Here is a 25,472-nt window from a genome sequence, read left to right as displayed (position 1 = left end):
GTTATTAAATGCCCAAGTCCTTAATTAAACAGTTTTACTTTGTTTTTATTGCCTCTGGTTATTCACTTATAAATTACCATGTTTCTGAATCCCCATATGTGCTGTGCTCCTGGTTTTATTAGTTTTTAATCTTTAACACTAGTATTTGATAATGATAAAAACAATTTTTATTTAAACAACTTTAGATTTGATATCTCTTGCCATACCCTTAATTGCATATATTATAAAACAAGAGTCTAGGGAAGATGTTGAGAAACCTATTAAACCTGAAGCAAATTTTTACATATAAAAGCGTAATAAAATGAACGCATTATAGCTAGGCCTCTCCCTACCCGTATCCTTCTGCTGCACCTAGTGTTCAGTTCAGTTCAGTTGCTTAGTCGTGTCCAACTCTTTGCGACCCCGTTTGACTGCAGCACACAGGCCTCCCTGTTCATCACCAACTCCCAGAGTTTGCCCAAACTCATGTCCATTGAGTCAGTGATGCCATCCAACCATCTCATCCTCTGTCATCCCCTTCTCCTGCCTTCAATCTTTCCCAGCATGAGGGTCTTTTCAAATGGGTCAAATTTTAACATCAGGTGGCCAAAGTATTGGAGTTTCAGCTTCAACATCAGTCCTTCCAATGAACATTCAGGACTGACTTCCTTTACGATGGACTGGTTCGATCTCCTTGCAGTCCAAGGGACTCTCAAGAGTCTTCTCCAACACCACAGTTCAAAAGCACCAATTCTTTGGTGCTCAGCTTTCTTTATACTCCAACTCTCACATCCATACATGACTACTGGAACAACCGTAGCCTTGACTAGACAGACCTTTGTTGGAAAAGTAATGTCTCTGCTTTTTAATATGCTGTCTACGTTGGTCATAACTTTCCTTCCAAGGAGTAAGCGTCTTTTAATTTCATGGCTACAGTCACCGTCTGCAGTGATTTTGGAGTCCCAAAAATCAAGTCAGCCACTGTCTCCACTGTTTCCCCATCTATTTGCCATGAAGTGATGGGACCGGATGCCATGATCTTAGTTTTCTGAATGTTGAGCTTCAAGCCAACTTTTTCACTCTGCTCTTCATTTTTCACTTTTTCACTGCACTTTCACTGTACCTAGTGTGTGTCCTCATTTATATATACATGCTATTGAAACCCTTCCTTGAGCTTCCTGTATCTGAGCTCTTCAGTTCAGTTCAGTTCAGTTCAGTCACTGAGTCGTGTCCGACTCTTTGCGACCCCATGAATTGCAGCATGCCAGGCCTCTCTGTCCATCGCCACCTCCAAGAGTCTACCCAAACCCATGTCCATCGAGTCGGTGATGCCATCCAACCATCTCATCCTCTGTCGTCCCCTTCTCCTCCTGCCCCCAATCCTACCCAGCATTAGGGTCTTTTCCAATGAGTCAACTCTTCGCATGAGGTGGCCAAAGTATTGGAGTTTCATCTTCAACATCAGTCCTTCCAATGAACACCCAGGACTGATCTCCTTTAGGATGGATTGATTGGATCCCCTTGCAGTCCAAGGGACTCTCAAGAGTCTTCTCCAACACCACAGTTCAAAAGCATCAGTTCTGAGGCACTCAGCTTTCTTCACCGTCCAACTCTCACATCCATACATGACCACTGGAAAAACCATAGCCTTGACTAGACGGACTTTTGTTGGCAAAGTAATGTCTCTGCTTTTAAATATGCTATCTAGGTTGGCCATAACCTTCCTTCCAAGGAGTAAGCGTCTTTTAATTTCATGGCTGCAATCACCATCAGCAGTGATTTTGGAGCCCAAAAAAATAAAGTCTGACACTGTTTCCACTGTTTCCCCATCTATTTCCCATGAAGTGATGGGACCAGATGCCATGATCTTAGTTTTCTGAACGTTGAGCTTTAAGCCAACTTTTTCACTCTCCTCTTTCACTTTCAACAAGAGGCTCTTTAGTTCTTCTTCACTTTCTGCCATAAGGGTGATGTCATCCGCATATCTGAGATTATTGATATTTCTCCCGGCAATCTTATTCCAGCTTGTGTTTCTTCCAGCCCAGCATTTCTCATGATGTACTCTGCATATAAGTTAAATAAGCAGGGTGACAATATACAGCCTTGACGTACTCCTTTTCCTGTTTGGAACCAGTCTGTTGTTCCATGTCCAGTTCGAACTTTTGCTTCCTGACCTGCATACAGGTTTCTCAAGAGACAGGTCAGATGGTCTGGTATTCCCATCTCTTTCAGAACTTTCCACAGTTTATTGTGATCCACACAGTCAAAGGCTTTGGCATAGTCAATAAAGCAGAAATAGATGTTCTTCTGTAACTCGCTTGCTTTTTTGATGATCCAGTGGATATTGGCAATTTGATCTCTGGTTCCTCTGCCTTTTCTAAAACCAGCTTGAACATCTGGAAGTTCACGGTTCACATATTGCTGAAGCCTGGCTTGGAGAATTTTGAGCATTACTTTACTAGCATGTGAGATGAGTGCAATTGTGCGGTAGTTTTAGCATTCTTTGGCATTTCCTTTCTTTGGGATTGGAACGAAAACTCACCTTTTCCAGCCTGTAGCCACTGCCGAGTTTTCCAAGTTTGCTGGCATATCGAGTGCAGCACTTTCACAGCATCATCTTTGAGGATTTGTAATAGCTCAACTGGAATTCCATCACCTCCACTAGCTTTGTTCATAGTGATGCTTTCTAAGGCCCACCTGACTTCACATTCCAGGATATCTGGCTCTAGCTGAGTGATCACACCATCATGATTATCTGGGTCGTGAAGATCTTTTTTGTACAGTTCTTCTGTGTATTCTTGCCACCTCTTCTTGATATCTTCTGCTTCTGTTAGGTCCATACCATTTCTGTCCTTTATTGAGCCTATCTTTGCATGAAATGTTCCTTTGGTATCTCTAATTTTCTTGAAGAGATCTCTAGTCTTTCCCAATCTGTTGTTTTCCTCTATTTCTTTGCACTGATCGCTGAGGAAGGCTTTCTTATCTCTCCTTGCTATTCTTTGGAAGTCTGCATTCAGATGGGAATATCTTTCCTTTTCTCCTTTGCTTTTCACTTCTCTTCTCTTCCCAGCTATCTGTAATGCCTCCTCGGACAGCCATTTTGCTCTTTTGCATTTCTTTTCCATGGGGATTGTCTTGATCCCTGTCTCCTGTACAGTGTCACGAACCTCTGTCCATAGTTCATCAGGCACTCTGTCTATCAGATCTAGTCTCTTAAATCTATTTGTCACTTCTACTGTATACTCATAAGGGATTTGATCTAGGTCATACCTTAATGGACTAGTGGTTTTCCCTACTTTCTTCAATTTAAGTCTGAATTTGGCAATAAGCAGTTCATGATCTGAGCCACAGTCTGCTCCCGGTCTTGTTTTTGCTGACTGTATAGAGCTTCTCCATCTTTGGCTGCAAAGAATATAATCAATCTGATTTCGGTGTTTTCCATCTGGTGATGTCCACGTGTAGAGTCTTCTCTTGTGTTGTTGGAATAGGGTGTTTGCTATGACCAGTGCGTTCTCGTGGCAAAACTCTATTAGCCTTTGCCCTGCTTCATTCTGTACTCCAAGGCCAAACTTGCCTGTTACGCCAGGTGTTTCTTGACTTCCTACTTTTGCATTCCAGTCCCCTATAATGAAAAGGACATGTTTTTTGGGTGTTAGTTCTAGAAGGTCTTGTAGTTCTTCATAGAACCGTTCAACTTCAGCTTCTTCGGCATTACTGGTTGGGGAATAGACTTGGATTACTGTGATATTGAATGGTTTGCCTTGGAAACGAACAGAGATCATTCTATCGTTTGTGAGATTGCATCCAAGTACTGCCTTTCGGACTCTTTTGTTGACCATGATGGCTACTCCATTTCTTCTAAGGGATTCTTGCCCACAGTAGTAGATATAACGGTCATCTGAGTTAAATTCACCCATTCCAGTCCATCTTAGTTCGCTGATTCCTAGAATGTCAACATTCACTCTTGACATCTCCTGTTTGACCACTTCCAATTTGCCTTGATTCATGGACCTAACATTCCAGGTTCCTATGCAATATTGCTCTTTACAGCATCGAACTTTGCGTCTATCACCAGTCACATCCACAGTTGGGTATAGTTTTTGCTTTGGCTCCATCCCATCATTCTTTCTGGAGTTATTTTTCCACTGATCTCCAGTATCATATTGGGCACTTACTGACCTGGGGAGTTCATCTTTCAGTGTCCTATCCTTTTGCCTTTTCATACTGTTCATGGGGTTCTCAAGGCAAGAATACTGAAGTGTTTTGCCATGCCCTTCTCCAGTGGACCACATTCTGTCAGACCTCTCCACCATGACCCATCCATCTTGGGTGGCCCCACACGGCATGGCTTAGTTTCTTTGAGATATACAAGGCTCTGGTCCGTGTGATCAGATTAGCTAGTTTTCTGTAATTTTAGTTTCAGTGTGTCTGCCCTCTGATGCCCTCTCGCAACACTTACCATCTTACTTGGGTTTCTCTTACCTTGGACTGGGTTATAGTACCCCATTTATCTTGAGATGTATTTTATTGTGGATGTTTATTTACCTTGTCTTTCCATTTAGGCTTTAAATTGGATAGGAGGTCTTATTCATCTTTATATTTTCAGTTACACCTAGTTTATAGTATCTTATTTAGTGAGTCGCAGAGCAATAATGTATTAAGTAAACTATATCTTTAAAAGATAATTCAGCATGTAAAATTTAATTTTTTAATCTTATAATACTTTAAAAGTAACATTGATAAGTTTAAATTTCCCCCTGTATCCTCATTTCTTGTCTTGATAGTTGTATCAGTTAGTATCACTCACCATGTAACAAGTCATCTGAAATCTCAATGGCTCAAACAACAGTTTTTAAATTTCTCATAATTCTAGATTGTTCAGTAGGTTCTGCTGGTCTTACTTGGGTTCACTCAGGTGGCTGCAGTCAGCTGCTGACTTGGTCAGGGTAGAACTTTCTAACATGGCCTGTCTTACATATTCCAAGATCTTGGCTGGAGTTGCTGGGCCTGTGTGTTCATAGGATCTTTTAATCCCGAGCTCTTTTCACAGCATAGTGATTTCAAGGTTTCTGAGGAAGCTGCACAGCCTTTTTAAGATTTAGCCTCGGATGCTGTACATACGCAATCACTTCGGCCACACTTTGAGGCCTAAGAGGCCATCTCCACATTCAAGGGGTGGGCAGTAGGCTCTGCCTCTTCCTCCGAGGAGCGGCAGAGGCGCGGTTCCCTGGAGTCCTGTGAGTGCCCTTCATTCCACTAGGTTAAATAAGAACGTTAGTACAATTTACTTTCTTGAGCTCCTCACACCTCTCCTGTTGGTAGCATGTGGAGTTTCTTTAGACTTCACCTTCAATTTCCTGAGTTATTTGCTTAGCACTCTTTCTTGTGTACTAACCCTTCTTTGATCATATTTGTTATTTGGTTGCAGAACTTCCTTTGAAGAGTATTGAAGCCACATTTTCTTGGGTCCTGGTATGTTCTGCTGCTGCTAAGTCGCTTCAGTGTCTGACTCTGTGTGACACCATAGACGGCAGCCCACCAGGCTCCCCCCTCCCTGGGATTCTCCAGGCAAGAACACTGGAGTGGGTTGCGATTGCCTTCTCCAATGCATGAAAGGTAAAAGTGAAAGTGAAGTCGCTCAGTTGTGTCCGACTCTTAGTGACCCCATGGACTGCAGCCTACCAGGCTCCTCTGTCCATGGGATTTTCCAAGCAAGAGTACTGGAGTGGGGTGCCATTGCCTTCTCCATGGTATGTCCTAAAATGCCTTTATTTTTCTTCATGTTTGGATAATGATTTTTGGTTAGTACTTAGAAATTATTACTATAACCATCAGGCTTAAGTGAAACTGATTCTCATTCCTTTGTATGCAATTTATTTTTCCTGCATGGTTAAATCTACAATCTTTTCTTTATCCTTGGAACCTAGAAATTTCAGTGGATTGAGTTTAGATGTAATCTGTTTCATTCATTTTATTTTCTTATTGGCCCATTTTAAATATTAGTTTTCAGCTCAGAAATTTTCATTTCTTACTTGTTTTAGTATTCTCCTTTTTTCCTTTCTTCTTTATACTTGTGGTAAATAAACATAACTCCTGGATCTAGTCTCAAGTCTCCAAACTACTGTTATCTTTTTTTTCTCTCTCTCTTCAGGCAGGGAGTGGAATGCGGTACTCAAATCGAATCCTTTACATCACTCTTATGAAATACTCCTTTTTCAAAAATTAATTCTGCTATTCATTGCATTGATAGAGATTTTTGTTTTCATCCTATAATTTATTTTCAAGGTCTTTGGCTATTTTTCTCTTTCACACACACAGTTTGCAATTTGAACATTAAAGATGTTAGATTACCACTTGGCTCTTTATGTTTAGGGAATTCTGTCCCTTCTGGGCATCAGTGCTGACTGAGGCCCTCCTGCGTCCAGTTCTCTCCATCTTTGCCTGTGACTGCCGCTTGAGCATGTGCAGGGCAGGGGCCAACCAACCACCTAGTGGCATTGTCTCCCTCTTGATCATCTGATCGTGGCCCAGGTCTAAGAATCCCAAGATCCTCTGACTCTGAGCTCCGTCACCTACTGCTCCAGCCACTTAGCAGGCTTGTATGTGTGTGGTTTGGTTGCTTCTGGTTACTTTGCCATAGGTCTGCAGCCATTATTTTTCTAATATTTTGGCACACTGATGGCATTTTTTGAATTTTTAGACTGGCTAATTTTCTTATCCTATAAAAGAGAAAATGCCTTTTCCATTATTTCATGGTGTTGTGAGTTGGAAAATAACAGAAATGTATGCTCATCTCACCTTCAATCCAGTCATCCCCCCTCAGAGTGACATTCTTATCCTGCTGGTTATCCCCATCCTGTCTTTTTTATACCCTTTAACATGTCAGACAGCTATGTGCTTTAAAGGATCCCAAATCCTAAAACAAACAACAACAACAAAAAACTGAATCTATAGTATTTTCCAAAATATATTTCCTTTTTTTTTTTTGCTCTCTGTAAGAAATGTTTTTTTAGAAAGGTTGAAAATACCAAAGTACAGTCTATATCTATCCAATATAGAATCTTTAGTTTTTATTCACAGTTTTACAGGATTTACCTGTCATGCATGACAGGAACCGTGTCAGTACTTCACCTGACTCTGGGGAGCACCGTTTACACACAATGTAAGTGGCCATCTCGAGGTGTGAGTCGTGCTATTAACACTTCAGTTTACTAATGCAAAAGAATGGAGAAAAACATACAGAATCCAATGTATTTCACTGGATAAGACAAAATAAAGTGTATTATTATACTTTGACAAAAATTATCAGTAAGGAGAATAGAAATGGGTAAATAGAGGAAAATCCAGTATCTAGTTGATCTTCTGATCATTGAGTTAGTGGAGATGATTTTGTGGGTTACTGTCATCTGTGGTAAAGGGGGTTGTAGTTGAGTCTTAAGTTATTTCTGTATATTAAATCCACAGCCTGCAAAGAAAGCCGTTTATAATCACACTAGAATGTACTTGGCCTGCAACCTGAACAGAAAATTCTTGTTAATTTGTGAGTTCACTATGAGAAACACACACAATGTTATACCAATAGTTTTATGTAAAAACTTGTGTTCAATAAAGGTAGTAGTGAAAACGCATAACAGTTCATAGCTTTCCAAAAAGTATTTCACAAGGCTCAAAAGAATGCTGTCCAATAGAATGATAAAAAGTAGTGAAATAAAATGAAATAATAAAAAAGTAATGAAAGGCTGGAATAAAATGAGAACACAGTTTTAAGAGTTGATCGCAAACTCTTCTGAGCTTTTTGTGCAGCTAAACAGAAACAGTCAGCAGTAAGACTTCCAGTCACCATCATTCTCTCAGGAAAAACACAGTGTCCTGGCCTTCAGGTGCTTTTTTACAGAGGTGTGATATGGTAGACAACACTCTGAAAACCCCTGAGGAGCATTCACATCAATTCAGAACATAGATGTTCTCATATCTTAGTCTCTACATCAAGATTCAGAGAACTTTGTCTCCTATTTCTGACACATACCCAGTGCAGGATTCCTTCTGTACCTTCCCCGCTACTTGAACTGTGGTTAAAGACCTCCAGCGATGGGGAATGTACCACCTCTGGGGTTTTAGTTCTTGAAATTTTGGACATCTGGCTCTTTACTCCGAAAGGAAAGACCTTCCTGAGCTTGCCCTCATAGCGCCAACCTTTACTTTTGTAATATAAATATAATAAAACATAACTGTTAGCCAAATTTGATTCAGAGTATAAAGACAGTAGTAATTTAGGTTAATACAAGTTTGCTACAAAACCGTTAGTTTTTGGTCTAGCTCTTGGGACCAAAAATTCTGACCTTGCTTGTGCTTGGCAGTCCTGAAGAGATTCATAGACCTTTGCTTGTCTGCATGGTCCTTTTCTTGTTCAGGTCAGATTTTTCTCTTTGTGTTCCATCAAGTGTTCTTCCTGTGGTTCTCAGCTAAGCTTCAAGCTCATCATTAATTTTGTCCTTGTGCCTGGAAATAATGGCGGAATCCTTTCACCATCCTACTCATCCTCTCGAATGAATACACTTGTGTCCATTCCTGTTAATGTGCCAGCCATCACTGGAAGTGGACACGGACCTGAAGAGGAGGTGTACATTCCCTTGTCCCTTTCTTTCTATCACCTTAAATGCTGATATTGATGCAACATAGCATCACCTTGGCTCTGTGGAAGCCTCTTTTCATTCTTGATTCACTCATTGTGCTATTGAATCTAAAGTGCCTACTAAATTTTTCCCCTGTGTGCTGCTGAGCTAACCTAAATACAAGATCCTATGTTTATGCTTGGTGTTTTTGTTTCTTTTTTTACATCTCATTAGAAGCAACTCATTACTGCAGCGTATCAACGATTTTTATATTTGAATTTCATCACCTCATAAATTCAGTATTCTTACTCATTGAAGAATTTGAGCATGCCCTGTATATTATTATTACATTATGGTTAAAGTTTTTGGTTAGGGCTGGGCCAGGATCAGAGCTCTCTAGTGTTACATTAGAAACCTCTGTACTTTGATATATTTTGTTCAGCTATTTACAGAATGTCAGAGGCAGCAATTGCCCTTGTGCCAGCCCTATTTCTATGCTGATTATAATACCATGGGGGACTTCTAACATCATCATGCCTCAGTGAGTCTAGACACACTGCACTTCCATGGTTATAGTGCCAAAGAGAAATTAGATGAGCTTAACATGACTTTTCTTTGGCGTGCCCCTTTTTGGTTCTCACAGTCATCTCTTGGATAAAATCCTTGTAAGAATCTCACCCAACATCTATGTCTAGCTCTCTAGTTTGTAACATGAAGAGAGTCTACTTTCTTCTTTCCAAAAACAGCAATGGCATTTTCCTGTTTCCAGTTTTCTGGCACCTTTTCTATTCTCTGTGATTTTCCAAAGAGCCAAAATGGTCCAGCAACTTATTTGTCAGTGTACTCAGGTCCCTAAAATGTAATTGCCCAGTTCAGGCCAGTTGAGATAATTGAGGGAAGCACAAAGCTTAATTTCTCACAGTTTCTTTGCCATATAAGTAGTCATTGCTTTTTTGCTTTGCTAATGGGGAGAAGTAATAATATTCTGTAACTTTAGTCTTAGCTTGATTCCTTCCAACTCCTAAAATTGTTATGAGAGCTATGTAAATGAACAGATTACTAGGTGTATAGCTTGTCAGTATTATGGCATCCCTTCTTTGCCACATGTTGGTGATGGTGTTTAGGGACTGTTCAGAGATGAGGCGTAGAGAAGTGAGGCATAACCCTCAGTTATGCCTGGGTACCCTGGTCATCATCGTCTATCCCGTGAGTGTTCGTGATTGCCTGTAGTGTCTCCTAGTCTTTGAGGAATCTGAGAGTAGAAATCACACCTACCTATTCAAGTCTTCTCTCTTGCCGAATAATAGTTTCTTTTTCATCACCTCTTCCTGTTGATTTCAGCGTTGTTACTCCATCACTTGCCTCTTGCCTCTGCCTTGATCTGATTCATATTTTGCTGCCTCAGCTAGATGATGAGCCACTAATGGTCAGTGACCTTTCTTTATGCCTGTACCCCCGTACCACCCTGCATGTTGTTACATGGGCAAAGTGGTATTCAGAAGATGTTCATCTGATACCATAGATCTGGACAGTCATCAGAAAATAAATATCATGAAATTAAGTGTGGTGCACTCACAGTGATGTAATGCAATTACAACAGTATTTTTCAGTATCTTTCTTTAAATAGCAAGGATCCTCCCGTTTTTAGTCAAGAGTAACTACTTCCCCAGTGACGTTTCTTTCTTTCCCAAATTCTCTTTGTTCACTGAAATTTTGCTTCTCTCTTTCTTATACATTGGTTATTTCAGGGTATTATACTCTTGACATTTAAAATTTTTGTTTCTTGGCATTATTTGTTTCACTGTTGCATAGTAACATTTTTGTTCTTTGCAACCATCTGCTTATTTTAAGGTGTGTAGTTTTTTGATGGCATAGAATATTTTTATATCTTTACTAGCCTTAAGTACAAGTCAGGGATTGTTATGTGTGGCATTTTTTTTTTCATAGACCTTAAATCTTATCTATAATGAGCACTGGCTAAATACAGAAATGCATTATTTTATCCAGTTAATGATATTTTCCCGTGGAGAAGGGACTGGCAACCCACTCCAGTATTTTTGCCTGGAGAATCTCATGGACTGAGGAGCCTGGTTGGCTACAGCCCATGGGGTCACAAAGAATCGGACACGACTGAGCAACTAACAACAATGATATTTTGAGTCCACTGTTTTATATATCAATATTAACATACATACTAAAAAATAAAGATTATCATAAAAATCATCCCATGGTGTTGTGGGAAGAATTAGTAAGCTCTTTTTGTAAGTGAGGAAGTGATGGCTCATGTTCAAGGCACTTGGTTTTGATCCTGGACCCACATACTTCAAGCCTGGAGGTCCTCCTCCCGCTTGAACTGGAGGTCCTCCTTTTGGCAGTTGAGGCTGCGCTTAGCCTGGAGCCCCACAGAAACTGACAATAAAGAATCTACCTCTAGAGCATCCATGAGAACTCCTCATGGAGAGCCCCATTAGGGGAAAATTCACATACTCATCAGACCCATTTTCCATTTCTGCCTACTAATATGGCAGCAATAAAGCAACATTGGCAGCACCCTGGAACCTAACCCCAGCTTCACCAATGTGCAAGTTAGGAGAGTAAGGAAGGACGTAGAGGCTCAGGTGATATGTTCATCTTCCCTTGTCTTACAGATTATGAGGTTGGAAATAAACAGCAAGCTGATATTGACATTTGAGGGAATGGGGAACTTCTCCCCCCTTCCCCCACCCCAGATCATCCTACAGAAATGAACATTGCTGAAGTTGAAAAGAAATCAAAATATGAGAGTAGAGTCATTTTTAGGAGAAAACTATGAAGAATGTCAAAAATAGCATTTGCAGTTTCAAATACAAGTACACAGAGTAATGTATTAAGCAAATAAGATCTCAGGAGCACCATAGCACTTGTGGTCAGATTTGCCTAATGACTGTTATGAGGCATGGAAGAGACAGTCAGTCCTTCATTCATGTATTCATTTATTTGGCGAAGATTAATTGAATATTATATATGCCAGGCTCTAGGCTGGTCTCATGGTATGATAAACTCTATTCTAGAGGAGACAGAGAGACTGACTGGTAAACAAGTTATTAGAATATTTACAACATTTTATGTGGGTACCTTTTCCCAGTCTTTTTCAAATTTATATAAAAATCCATATCAAGTCAGTAAGTTTGCCAGCAAACACACCACTCTCAGTATGTGTTATGTAGGAGAGGCACCTATTCGCTTGGCAAGAACCCATTTTTCTGTCACAATCTATGGTCCTGAACAATAAATTCTGTTTCAACACCATCACCATAGTCATTGTTGTCTTTGCATAAACAGATTCCTCTAAGGAAACCAACCTAGTTATAATATTCCACCAGCAGTCTTGATTTTTTTAAATACTGCAGAATTTTACCTATTGTTTCAAACCTTTTGTAAGTTTTAATTCCCCTTTTCTTCTAATGCATAAGCCTCTTGTGCAGTCGTAAAGCATTTACAGTTGTAGATGTCTTCTTACTCGTGTACTTCTTTGAAAACTGACCCTTATAGCAGTCTAGAGTATTTGTTACTATTTTGTTCATGATAAGGTAATCATATTTACTTATTGGTGAACTGTTTAGAAAATTCAGCACTTTTATAGCATCTAACAGCTTTATTGTCCTTGGTGTATTTTTGAGTCCTCTTCCTTAACACTTTCCACGTCATTTTTAGACTATGATGTTGTTTAAATATTTTCTCAGTGTTTTTTATTGTCATTATTATTCTATTGTTATTTTTTAGTATTTGGTAGTACTAGTTCTACTTTGACCCTGGGTGTTGCCTTTTAGACATCATAAAGCCATATGGCATTGAGAAGTCTGTAGTAGTTCCTGGGAACCCTGTGTAAGCACGCAGCCCCTGCCTGTTCCTGCACAGGAGCAGATGAAAGTGTTAACCCTCTTTGCCTGCTTGGTTGCAGGAGGAATGCCAGCTCCTGAACAGGCCTCATTGGTGGAGGAGGGGCAACCACAGACCCACCAGGAAGCTGCCTCCACTGGCCCCGGCATGGAACCCGAGACCACAGCCACCACTATTCTAGCTTCCGTGAAGGAGCAGGTACATCCTCTGATTTTAGACTTTGCTATTAATTATTTCTTCAATGCCTTTAAAAATTAATCTTTGGATGTGTTTTCAATTTGTCTAACGTCCTTGACGCCTTCACGTTTTCTAATTATAAGGTGTTTACATCCCTGAGTACATTGGGATGACTGGCAGGTAGAGCCGCTCCAGGTGCCAGTCAGAATCGGAACATGCAGGATACTTGTGCGTCTGCAAGTAAGGACAATATCAGTGGTGATCGGTGTCTCTGTCTCGCTCACCTTGCAGAGTGTGTGCATGCACGCCCAGCTTTGTAAAGCGTGTTTCACATCGCTGACTTTTCTGTCAGGACTCTGGCAACTTGAGGCCTGTGATAGCCTTAGATCTGTTGAACGTTTTAACATAGGTATTACACAGGGTTGTCTCCGTGATTTTTTGGATTAAAGGTTCTATTTGTTGTGTTTGTCTTAATCAGAGTATACTCATCTTGTGAGCTACTGTTCTAAAACTTGTCACACTGTGCCAGTTTGCTTAAATGTCATGTTTATGTTGATTTTTTAAAGGCACTTAATACTGTTACCCTTCAGATCCAGGTAGCCTTCTAAATTAGAGTTTGATCTGGTGGGCTTAGAGAAATTTTAACTGCTTAAGATTTAGAAGCTTAATAAGGAGAATGTGAGTGTAAACCTCCAGGGAGACTTTTCTTTTCTGCCCTACTCCCTCAAAAAACACACAAGCAGCCAGAAAGTATACGCCCTCTGTGAGGGTTATTTTGTTGGAGATAATCTAATAGTGAAATTTCTTTTTAAATCTTATGATTTAAATTACTAGTCTTTTTTTCCTCAAGAGATACAAGCTTAGATGTTGTATGTAAGCTGGAATTCTTTGAAAAATCAGTGTCAACAACTCCCATGACTAATGATGACAAAGAGTGAAAGGGTATTTAAAACTTTCTTATTTTTTGCTGTAACTTAAAGCTGGGTGTGTATATAAAAGATGGCTCTAAAACTAGGAGATATGTCTTGTCATTAGAGCTGTATTTTCAAGAAAAAATGATTTTACAACTTATCCTAGTAGCAAGATGTCAAAATATTTTTCATTCATCACAGAAATTTGAAGTTTTTAAACATTTCATAAACTAAGAATTTGGGAAGACACAAGAAAATTAGAGTCAGTACTATTTTCATTTTCCACCAAACTATAGATTATCTAAGATTCTATCACCTTTAGGGAGGAAAAAAGGACTCTTTCTTCTTAGTTGTTGAGATCTGACCCAAGGAGCTGTAAAACAAGAAGGCTCTGATTTATTTGTGACTCTTAGTGTATACTGCATTTTGGTGAAATATGACAGTAAATTTATCCAAGTGCCCAGAACTAACTTAAAACCAAAAACTGCTCAGTAAGCACAGCAATAGGAACCTTTGTGTCTGTACCTTCAAACTAGATAACCCTGCATATAGAAGAAATTGGAAACCTATCAGAATTTTTGCCCTATAATTACTTGATGGCCTCAAATGACTTCAAAGTTTTATCTTTTGGCAATGGATGGATGTTTTGTGGAAGGAAGCAGAAAGAGTTCTGGTTTCTTGGGGTAGGCAAAAAATATACGGATACTTGTTATTTATTAGAATTATCATATGTCTCCCACTTTATTTAGTTATTGGGAAGATACACTTCTTCTATTCTTGTTTTTAAGAATTTGAGTCCATTAATATACATTTACAGTTTTCATTCTTAATTTCTTTTAAGATTGTCAGTGCTCATTACTCAGTGCATCAGTCATTCAACCCAAGACACCATATCTCTTATTCCAAGATACTTGCCTGATTTTAAATAGCTAACTCTAGTTCCCATAGAATTTGTGTGGTACAAAGCAAGATACTCTAATTTCTCTATAATTAGAGTAAAAATTTCTTAGACTTTCCTGAAATATGTCACTTGCCTTTGTCTGCCAAATGAGACAGAGCATAGAAAAGTTAGCTAAGAATAAGAAAACTAATTACTATTTACCTTATATATTTGATTCTAAAATACTAGTGAGAATGGCACATTTGTAGTTGTGTTAGACTCAAATGAAATAGTTAATTTTAGATTATGTCCTTGGTCATGTACTGTATCAAAGAGCAGTATTACTGGATAGGATGTACAACTATAGGGAAAGAAAAGGTGCCTCATTTTCATAGGCTTGGAGTGATGGGATCAGGTCCGCTGATCTCAGAGAACAGACTTGGTTTGATGGTGGATGTGTCTCAGAACGAATGTTTCATTGGGATACAGAGATTCCTTCAGTGCGAGGGGGAAGTGGCTGGGTTCCCATCATGGCTCCACTACGTACTGTGTCATCTTGGCAAGATTGTTAACCTCTCTCTGCCTCAGTTTCTCATTTGTAGAATGAAGATAATAATAGTTATTGAAAACATTAAATTAACCTATGTAAAATTTTTATACTGCCTTGCACGTAGTAAATGCTCATAGTAAAGGCTAATATTACTATTATCATCATCATCTCTACATAAGAAGAAAATACCTTCCCTAAGAGAAGCTGGTGGGTCTACTTTTAAATATGTGTCTGTCGGGACTGAGAAACTTCTTCCAGGCCACTGATACGAAGACAAAAAAACTCTTTTGAATACTGAGCTGAGCCATGTTTATGCTGTGACAGTATATACTTTGACGTGGCATTAAACTTTCAAAACTTCACCTTGTTGATCTCACCAATTAAAACAGCTTTATGCATTTATTATAAGAAGTAGAATAGTGAAAATAAATTTTATTAACGTGCTGACATAGTACAAACCTGAACATCATGCCAAAGCACTTGGTCAAAGAATTGAAAAGTAATATCTTTTAACATGCACCTGAATTTTGAGAGGAAGAATCTGGGTTCTTGTAAATTATATCCAAGCCACTATAGTACCTCATGTGAATTCCCCCTGGACAATTCATGATAAGTAGTAGGGAAGAAAATGACAGGCAGCCAGCAGCCATCTTGTTAACAAATCATTAGTCTGTTAATACCTGAAATTGGATTTAGGGAGTCATAGGAACACTGAAATCTTCCTCTACTGGGCCTCTCTTCCCTTCAGATCCTCCCATGCCAGAAGCTGTTCCTTATTCTTGACAAAATACAGAGATTCATATTCTCTCTCTTTTATGAAGCTATGACTTTGCATGTTGATGTCAGTCCCATAGATGTATGCGTGTGCCTTTATAGAAGATGTGCCTTGCCCTTTTGCAGATAGAAAGAAGGAACTCACTTCTGTTCAAGTGCTACTTCGTTCATGAAGCCAACCAAGTTCTCCCCAGCCTGAAGTCAACTCTGCTGATCTTTCTTAGCACTTTATACCACTGCTCTGACTCATCATATGCTCCTTTGGATGATATAATTAAAAGCTACCTGAGGGTGAAAATCAAAGTTACTTAGTCATGTCCTACTCTTTGCAACCCCATGGACTATACAGTCCATGGAATTCTCCAGGCCAGAATACTAGAGTGGGTAGCCTATCCCTTCTCCAGTGGATCTTCCCGACCCAAGAATCAAACCAGGGTCTCCTGCATTGCAAGCAAATTCTTTACCAGCTGAGCTACTAGGGAAGCCCCTACCTAAGGATAGAGGCATTTTTTATATGTTGCTTCACACACGTGTTACAGGCCACTCCTTGCCTGGACCCTTGAATATACTAGAGCTGCATGAATGATTGTTGAAAGAGGAAGTGAATAAATAATGCTATCAGATCACTTTGTCACCAACTGGCTATTTTATGAGGATAATGGAATCTGTTGCCACATTCATAGAAACATTACTAAGCAAGAGAATCTCAAGACAGCACCTAGAAAACTACTCAGCTGTACATTCTTATCTTTAAGACAATTTGAATTGCACTATATCCATATTGATCTAGAAATTAAATCTGATCTCTGCATGGAACAAACTTAAATTTTATTTCACATGGATGGTCATATAATGGCATAAGTCTTTGAAAAATATGAAAGAAATTTATATTTCATCTTCCATCTGTCCAGCTTAGCTGAAAATGAAGTGTAGGGAACGAAAGGTTGTGGTTTATCTTGGTGATGTCACAAAATATCCACCAGCATCATGTAAACCAAGTAATCGCAAAAGAAATGTCTTCCAGTTGAGGATCATCCTTCAAGAGAAAGAAAAAGTCAGCCCATGGGATTAGCAAAGTAATGTTATCCTTGGACTCCAGTCTAAAATTACAGGAAGTGTCAGTTGAACTTAAGCCACCAGTTGGCTGTTGGCTTTATACAATCAGGATCATCATTTGGCAGTTTCTACTGTTCAGTTCAACTCCTGCTGAGAATACAGGATTCCCAAGATGAATGTAGATGTTGGAAACAAATTATTTTGTATCCCGATAGTTTTCAGGCTTACCCAAGAATGATCTAGTGCCTACCTTATATGTGGTCAGGTAAAGAAATATGGCCAAATGCAGTGCCCTCAGAGAGACTTCCCACTTCCTGTGAAAATCATAGACTAAACTGATTGATTTGTCCTTGAAATGGACAGCATGTCTTTGGATGGAAAGGAATTGGAATCTGCTAAGACATTGACTCATTCAGAAATTCACTGCCATCCCTGCAACTTAGAAGTGTCAGCATGCTAACATCACAGGCTCAGGGAAGCAGTGAGCCAGGAGCAGGCTCTTATTATCAATGGGGGAGTATATTGAACTTTTATAATTGGTAGAATCTCATCCTGGATTGTAGAAATACTCTTTAAAAAATCATATGGCCAATCCTGAATAGTGTTAAATATTTTTTCATAACTCTGTTTAAGGTGCAAGTTGATTTACATTCTGTAAAATCACACATGTAATATTTATTACACTCTTTCATCTTCTGTCATAAAATTTCTTGAATAATTGAGATCTCTATTTGAACTTTGCCTGACTCCCTAGGTGCTTTAACTTCCATTGTTCTCCCATAAACCACACCCTCTTATTTTGGGTTTATGATTTAAGAAGTTTGGAATCCAGGTTTAAGATTGAGTTCAATCCAGATAGCATGAAATGGTAAGCAAAGAATAGATTTGGTAAAACGTGCTAACATTATGTGTACTTCTCTTACTCTGGTGAAGTCCTAAATGAGGTATTGGGTATACTTCTTTTGTTATCTTTGATGAGTGAAAATTGGAATGTTCTTCATTTGTGAGGCTTTCAAAGAGAATAATACCACCTTTAAAGATAATATTTTCTGACTTTGTGAAAATTACAATTCTGCCTTCAGTGTGTTCATATTAACTTGTGATATTTAAATATCGAAGGGTGAAATGAGAGTCATTATAGAGATCCTTAATTTTTGAAAATGAAAAAGGAAATTTAGATCCCAACTGTGTTCTATTGATATTACTTCATTTTTACATGGATGTGTTAGCTTCAGTAATTACACACCCTTTCCTGTATGGCAGAATGCCCAGAACTGAACAAATTCCAGTACAATTATTTACTTTATTTCTCTGAAACTGAAACAACTCAACTGCTGTACACCTGCTTTTGCAACTTCCTTTTATTTGGCCCCTAGATTTATTTACAATGAAATAGTTCTCCCAGACACACCTCGGCCTCATGCAGAAGACAGAATTTTTACTTCAGCTGTAAACAAGCATAGTTTGTAGCCTAGCTAAAAGCATTGTACTGTAAGTACAACACTGAAAACTTCACACTTTCCCTTTTAGTAACTTAGTAATTTTTTCTCTTGGTAACTGAATTATCTTGGCAGTTGTAATTATGTAACATATAGAAACATCTTCTGTGCCTGAACTGCATCATCAAATACAAGGTAAGATTGGATCTTTTCTTAGTGACTTCTGTGGGATCATCAAATTTTACAGCTTTTTCTCTTTAATATTATGGAATTAAGGTTCAAAGGGGGGTCAAGTGGTAGATGTCTTGCAACACTCTTTGGCCTGGATTCAAGAATTGTGAAAGCTGATACTTGGTTCTTAGGAGATCAGTCCTCTTAAATTACATATGACATAGTGAAAATTTAACATTTCTCTTCCATGTGTTAATGATGTAGGGTACCCCCAGTTTGAGTATCTCTGTGGTTAAATAATACAAGAGTATAGTTAACAGGTTGGTTTATTCGTGCATTTGAGTGTACAAAAAAAAAAAACTGTCCTTAGATTGCCAAGTTAGCTAACAATAACAGGTAAATTTTTACATCTGCCCATGTTTTCCAGTAGTCTGATAATGATCAGCTGGACCTGTGAGCGCAGTTCCCAAGTCTTTTGTGTCTGAGGCATATGTTTTGAATAGCTGATTTTTTGTTCTATTTGATTCCCTTGGAGACATCTTTTTAGAAGTATTGACACAGTTAGGTGGTTGTTTTGTTTTACTTTGTTTTGTTTGATGAGCTCTTAACTTCCAGGAGTTTGAACAGCTTCTGTCTGGCTCTTTATCCATAGCTGAATTACACTTGCAGACATGGAATACATAGTAGAAGACCCCCCCGAATATTTATTGGGTAAATGAACTAAGAATGTAAAAGTGCTCACTATCCCACTGTAGTTCATTTACACTTGCTTTTAACTAGGTAAAAAAAAAAAAAAAAAATATATATATATATATATATATATATATATATATATATAGAAAGCCTACCGTGAGCAAAGACTGTCCAGGAAAGAGATGGGAGGGATATAAAGGTGGTCTGTTTCATACAATTTCTGCCCTCAGAAGAATACAGAGTTACAAACCATATTGTATATTTTTATTTGTGGTAATTGGCACATAATGAATATTCGTTCGTTGGAACCACAAAAATCCAGGAATATATGTACATTTGTCCCCTTTTTTAATCAGGCTATAGATATATATTTTACTATGCCAGTTTTATGTAAATTTGTTAACTTAGGCATTATTATTATTATTAACTATTAGGCAAAATTACTACTTTAATTTTTACCATTGAATTAGCTGTACCTTTGGTTTACATTTGAAAGTAATAGAATATTTTTCCTTTATTAACAGTTAAAGTCAACCTTTCCTTTGCATATTTAAAATGATAATTTCCTTTTCAGTTGAATAACTCAGTTCACAATTCCTGTTCAGAGTTAAATTATGAATATATGGAGTAATTTTCCCCTGTACATGCAAACTTTATGATATTAAATGTGAAATGAGTGACTGCTGAGTTAGTGAGATTAAATAGGTGACAGGATCATTCAGCATTAAATTCTTTGCACCGCTTGATTGTTTTTCTTTGCAGAATCACTTCTGGAGAGAAAATTATTTCAGAAACATACTTTTTTCCCGCAGGTATAACCTTGAAGTTACTCCACAGCTATCGCAGAACAGTCTGTCTTCATGTTTGTGTTCTTCATATCTAAATTGTAGTTTTTGTCACTTTTGCAGAAAGGGGTCCATACGGCGTTACTGTGTCTGTTTTTATTTTATGCGTGTATTCTTTCCAAAGTGATCAGATCTGCTTGTACCTCAGTAAAGTAATTTAGGCTTTGAGTATTTTGTTCTAGGCACTCCTAAGAAAAATCATTTAAAACGTGAAGTTGATTTCAAGAAATGTAAAGACAAATCTGTGTCTTAGCTTATAGAATCTTAATAGTTTTTATGCACTGAAACCTTCATAATATAGAGATTTAAAATAATAGAAAAATTCTGCAAGCAAATTGAAAGAACACATTATTGAAACATGAAGATAAATCATGTTATAAAATTAAATTCTATATAAATCATATTTCAAATATGAAAATGGCTATCATAAATTGGAAGACAGTTTTTTAAATTAATTTTTTAATTGAAGGATAGTTGCTTTACAGAATTTTGTTGTTTTCTGTCAGACATCAACATGAATTAGTCATAGGTATACATATGTCTCCTCCCTCCTGAATCTCCCTCCCATCTCCCTCACCATCCCACTGCTTTAGGTTGATACAGAGCCCCTGTTTGAGTTCCCTGAACATACAGCAAATTCTCATTGGCTCTCTATTTTACATATAGTAATGTAAGTTTCCATGTTGCTCTCTCCATACATCTCACCCTCTCCTTCCCCTGCCACCCACCCCCCTGCCTAAACCCAAGTCCATAAGTCTATTCTCTATGTCTGTTTCTCCATTGCTCCCTGAAAATAAATTCTTTGGTAACATCTTTCTGGATTCCGTATATATGCGTTAGTATACAATATTTATCTTTCTCTTTCTTACTTCACTCTGTATAACAGGCTCTAGGTTCATCCACCTCATTAGCACTGACTCAAATGTGTTCCTTTTTATGGCTAGTAATATTCCATTGTAGATATGTACCACACTTTCTTTATCCATTCATCTGTTGATCGACATTTAGGTTGCTTCCATGTTCTAGCTGCAGTGAATAGTGCTGCAGTGAACATTGGGCTACATGTGTCTTTTTCAATTTTGGTTTCCTCAGGGTATATGCCTTAGGATTCGGATTGCTGGGTCACATGGTGTTTTTATTCCTAGTTTTTTAATGAATCTCCATACCATCTTCCATGATGGCTGTGTCAGTTTACATTCCCACCAACAGTGCAAGAGGGTTTCCTTTTCTTCACACCCTCTCTAGCATTTATTGTTTGTAGACTTTTTGATGATGGCTAGTCTGACCGGTGTGAGGTAATATCTCATTGTAGTTTTGATATGAATTTCTCTAATAATGGGCATCTTTGGGCATCTTTTCATGTGTTCATGTCATCTGTATGTCTTCTTTGGAGAAAGGTCTGTTTATATCTTTTTCCCCCTTTTTAATTGGGCTGTTTGTTTTTCTAGTATTGACTTGTATTTGCTGCTTGTATATTTTGGAAATTAATCCTTTGTCAATTGTTTCATTTGTTATTGTCTCCCATTCTGAGTGTTGTCTTTTCACCTTGTTTGTAGTTTTCTTTGCTCTGCAGAAGCTTTGTAAATTTAATTAGATCCCACTTGTTTGTTTTTGGTTTTGTTTTTGTTTTCCATTACTCTAGGAGGTGGATCATAAGAGGATCTTGCTTTGATTTGAGTCATTGAGTGTTCTGCCTATGTTTTTCCTCTAAGAGTTTTATAGTTTCTGGTCTTACATTTAGGTCTTCAATCCATTTTGCATTTATCTTTGTGTGTGGTGTTAGGAAGTATTCAAATTTCATTCTTTTACGTGTAGCTGTCCAGTTTTCCCAGCACCACTTATTGAAGGGTCTATTTTGCCCCATTGTATGTTCTTGCCTCCTTTGTCAAAAATAAGGTACCCATAGGTGTGTGGGTTTATTTCTGGGCTCTCTAACTTGTTCCATTGGTCTATATTTCTGTTTTTGTGCCAGTACCATACTGTCTTGATAACTGTAGCTTTGTAATATAATCTAAAGTCAAGAAGGTTGATTCCTCCAGCCCCATTCTTCTTTCTCAAGACTGCTTTGGCTTTTCGAGGTATTTTGTGTTTCCATATGATTGTGAAATTTTTTTGTTCTACCTTTGTGAAAAATGCCAGGTAGTTTGATAGGGATTGCATTGAATCTGCAGATTGCATTTGGTAGTATAGTCATTTTCACAATATTGATTCTTCCAATCCAGGAACATGGACTATCTCTCCAACTGTTTATGTTGTCTTTGACTTCTGTCATCAGTATCATAGTTTTTCTGTATACAGTTCTTTTGTCTCCTTAGGTAGGTTTCTTCCTAAATATTTTTATTCTTTTTGTTGCAGTGGTGAATGGGATTGATTCCTTAATTTCTCTTTCTGATTTTTCTTTGTTAGTATTTAAGAATGCAAGTGATTTCTTTATATTCATTTTGTATCCCACAACTTTGCTAAATTCACTGATTAGCTCTAGTAATTTTCTGATAGTATCTTTAGGGTTTTCTGTGCATAGTATCATGTCATCTGCAAACAATGAGAGCTTTACTACTACTTTTCTGATCTGATTCCTTTTATTTTTCTTCTTCTCTGATTGCCTTGGCTAGGATTTCCAAAACTATGTTGAATAACAGTGGTTGAGAGTGGACACTCTTGTCTTGTTCCTGATCTTAGAGGAAATGCTTTCATGTTCTCACTATTGAGAGATAGTTTTCTTAGAATTGAAATCTTTCGGCTTTTGAAGGAAAATTTAATTTTCCTTTCAAAACTGGAGTTCTAGGCATTTCAAATTTGAATTTCAATTTGTAGGCCTTTACATGTGAAAATTCCTATAAACCAGCATGATATCAGAATAATATTAATCATGTGGTATTATCTACTCTAATATGCATATATCCGATTAATACATTTTCCTAAAATCATTCCTAAAGCCTAAATTAAGATAAATGTCCTCAGCCACTGCTTATATGGCCTTCTAATCTGTTCTGGTGGAATCAATTCTTACTCTTTCCCAGCATTCTGTTTTCCTTTAGAAATTCCTTTCCATCAAAAGTTGACATAAACCATCATTTTTCCCCTTTGCAAAATATTTTCATAAATTGTTTTATTAATAAAAGAGTAAACCTGTCTTGCCCAAGTGTAGAATAAATTGGCACCTTCTTTTTTCACTCATGACCTTATCTACCTTCTATGTTTCTTACTTAAAAGAGACAGTTGTTGGAAGAGGGCAAGCTTACTGGATTTTCCCCATTGTCCCAATTTTCTCAATTGTTTCTTAGAAAAATGAATATTGGTTTTTTCCTTATAATGTAAGCAGTTAACAGCAGGATCTTGATTCTTCTTTTAGTTAGCAAAGTATAATGAAAAAGTGAATTGTTACTAAATTATTTTGTGGAAAAATACATCTTAGTAATGGCTGCTGTTGCATTATTCCCAGCTGATTAGAAGATTTGATGGTCTGTAGGTAAGAATGTGAAACTTATATAGGTATGGTTACTGAACAGAATGCTGTTTCACTTAATTTATTTTATCTGCACTATAGAATAGGGAAACCATTGTTATTCATGCAGAACTTTTATTTAATTGGATTTCTTTTTTTAATATCATACCCTTTAAAAACTTCTCTTGATTTCCCATTGAAAACTGTGAAGACACCTACCCTATTTTCAGAGTTGGAGAGGAGTTCTACTATAAGGACAATAGAACAAAATTGAGAAGAATGGTTAGCAGATCATTTATGTTAGATCTGCCCTTGTAAGTACAGAGACCCTACATTGCTTTATGTGGCTTCCCTGCTTTTCAGTACAGTCAAATTGCTGTCTCTTCTTTTTCTGCCACCATCATCGCCACCACTACTACAGGAAACAAGTGAAAAATTTTAGGAAAGATCTTATCACTGTTAGTGAGCTATAAAAGGCAATAAACTCTCTGGAATAGAAATCCATTAGGAAACTAATATCTAACAATTATTATTGCTTAAACTGTGTGCCAGGCATTGTGCTAAGTGCTTTACCTGAAGGATTTCCTCTATTATTTATCAAACCTTTATGAGTTGTGTCAGGTTTTTTTGGCCAGTGCCAGTGAACATGTGATCCAAGTTTCTTGTTCTTTGCATTTTTCCACCTGAATAGACTAAGTGAGAAAATATATAGCCTTGAGCTGTACAAGTAAGTTGTTCCAATAAATTGTTTTGAATCTTTAAATTAGCCAGGATGTTTTCAGTTGTATGTAACTAAAAACCTAGAATTATACAGATAGTTATTATTATTACTGCTATTTACAGATGGGAAAATTGAAATTCTGGTAAAGTTGAGTAATGTGTCCAAGCTTACACAGTTAATCAATAGGAAATCTAGTATGCATATCCAGGCAGTTATACTCTAGAGATGCATAGTAAATAATTAACATCTATAGTGGAGGTAATAAAGGAAAAATAGATATAGAAGAAAATTGAATCACTGTTGTTGATAAATATTATTTGAGAAGTTATCTTGGAATATGGAAGAAAAGAACAAAAAATATATATATGTCTCTAGACATGGAGGCCAAAGAGAATAAATCTAACGTAAGTATTGTGGATGTTCTTGAAAAAGACGTTACAATAATTAGAGCAGAAATAATACTTAAACATAATTTTGAAAGTTTTTCTAAGCAGAGAATATAGCTGAGTATACAGATTTGAAGTGGTCAGCACATTCCAGGCATCACATATGGAAAAGGGACCTGTCCAGGAATAATTTTGACAAAGTTTTATATTATACAAAGGTAAAGAGGAAAGGGATTCTAGAAGAATCCATATAAATAGTTTAACTACAGAAGATAAGATCAGACTGACATATAACTTGGTGTGGAGCAGTGTGTTTAGAGTATTGAGGGAGAAAAAAAATGCTTATAGTCCAGGAGTTTTATACCCAGCTAGAATGTCTTCAGTGTATGAAGAATGAAAAATATACTTTCAGACATTTAAGAAATCATGAAATGGATTCACTCTTGTGCCCTGGTACCCTTTAATAGTTGAAGATGTACTCCCTTCAGAGAATAACCAAATTTAAGACTCAAGAATGAGAAATTTATGGTATAAAATAGCTAGTACATCATCTCTTACTTGATTAAGATTCCAAACCAGGAATCTAGGGTTATTATATGCTATCAGTTAGATTTTGCAGTTCTTCTCCAGTGCTTTCCTGCTTCTTATGGTCCACAAACTATATTCTCCTTCGCATAGTTCAGATGGATATATTACTCTGTCTGGTGACTGTCCCTCTTAGCCATTAGTACTATTCTGATTCACTCTTGATAATAGTAGGTAAACTGCATATGTATTTTAGATACTTCACAGGAAGAATGCCTAGTCAGCGTAGGGTATCATTTAGACATTTGGTGGCATTTTTCATTATCACAGCACTTAAGATGTTTTGCAACCTATAAGCTTATATTGAATGCTCTGAGTCGTGGTTTGTTGGCTTATTGAATTTGCAAAGACATAAAGAAAAAAAAATCT

At 37.6% G+C, this 25,472-nt stretch overlaps 1 protein-coding gene across 50 annotated transcripts in view; it reads left to right on the top strand.

The window, feature by feature from the left end:
• Positions 1-25,472, top strand: part of PKP4 (plakophilin 4) — a 253,827-nt gene that overhangs the window by 57,947 nt on the left and 170,408 nt on the right. For 48 of the 50 annotated variants that reach the window (XM_081582869.1, XM_081582868.1, XM_081582864.1 and 45 more), the window contains exon 2: positions 12,532-12,668. In XM_081582869.1, the coding sequence (XP_081438995.1) occupies positions 12,537-12,668 (132 nt within the window). In that variant the 5' untranslated portion in view covers positions 12,532-12,536. Of the gene's footprint in view, positions 1-5,407; positions 5,596-12,531; positions 12,669-25,472 lie in introns of all 50 variants that reach the window. The other 2 variants (XM_081582847.1, XM_081582848.1) reach the window with 1 other exon arrangement.

This window comes from Giraffa tippelskirchi, chromosome 3 (assembly GCF_054371585.1).
Source record: "Giraffa tippelskirchi isolate mGirTip1 chromosome 3, T2T-mGirTip1v1.2.pri, whole genome shotgun sequence".
Classification (NCBI taxonomy): Eukaryota; Metazoa; Chordata; class Mammalia; order Artiodactyla; family Giraffidae; genus Giraffa; species Giraffa tippelskirchi.
Note: the sequence above shows the minus strand (reverse complement) of the source record. Positions and strands in the feature narration are given on the sequence as shown.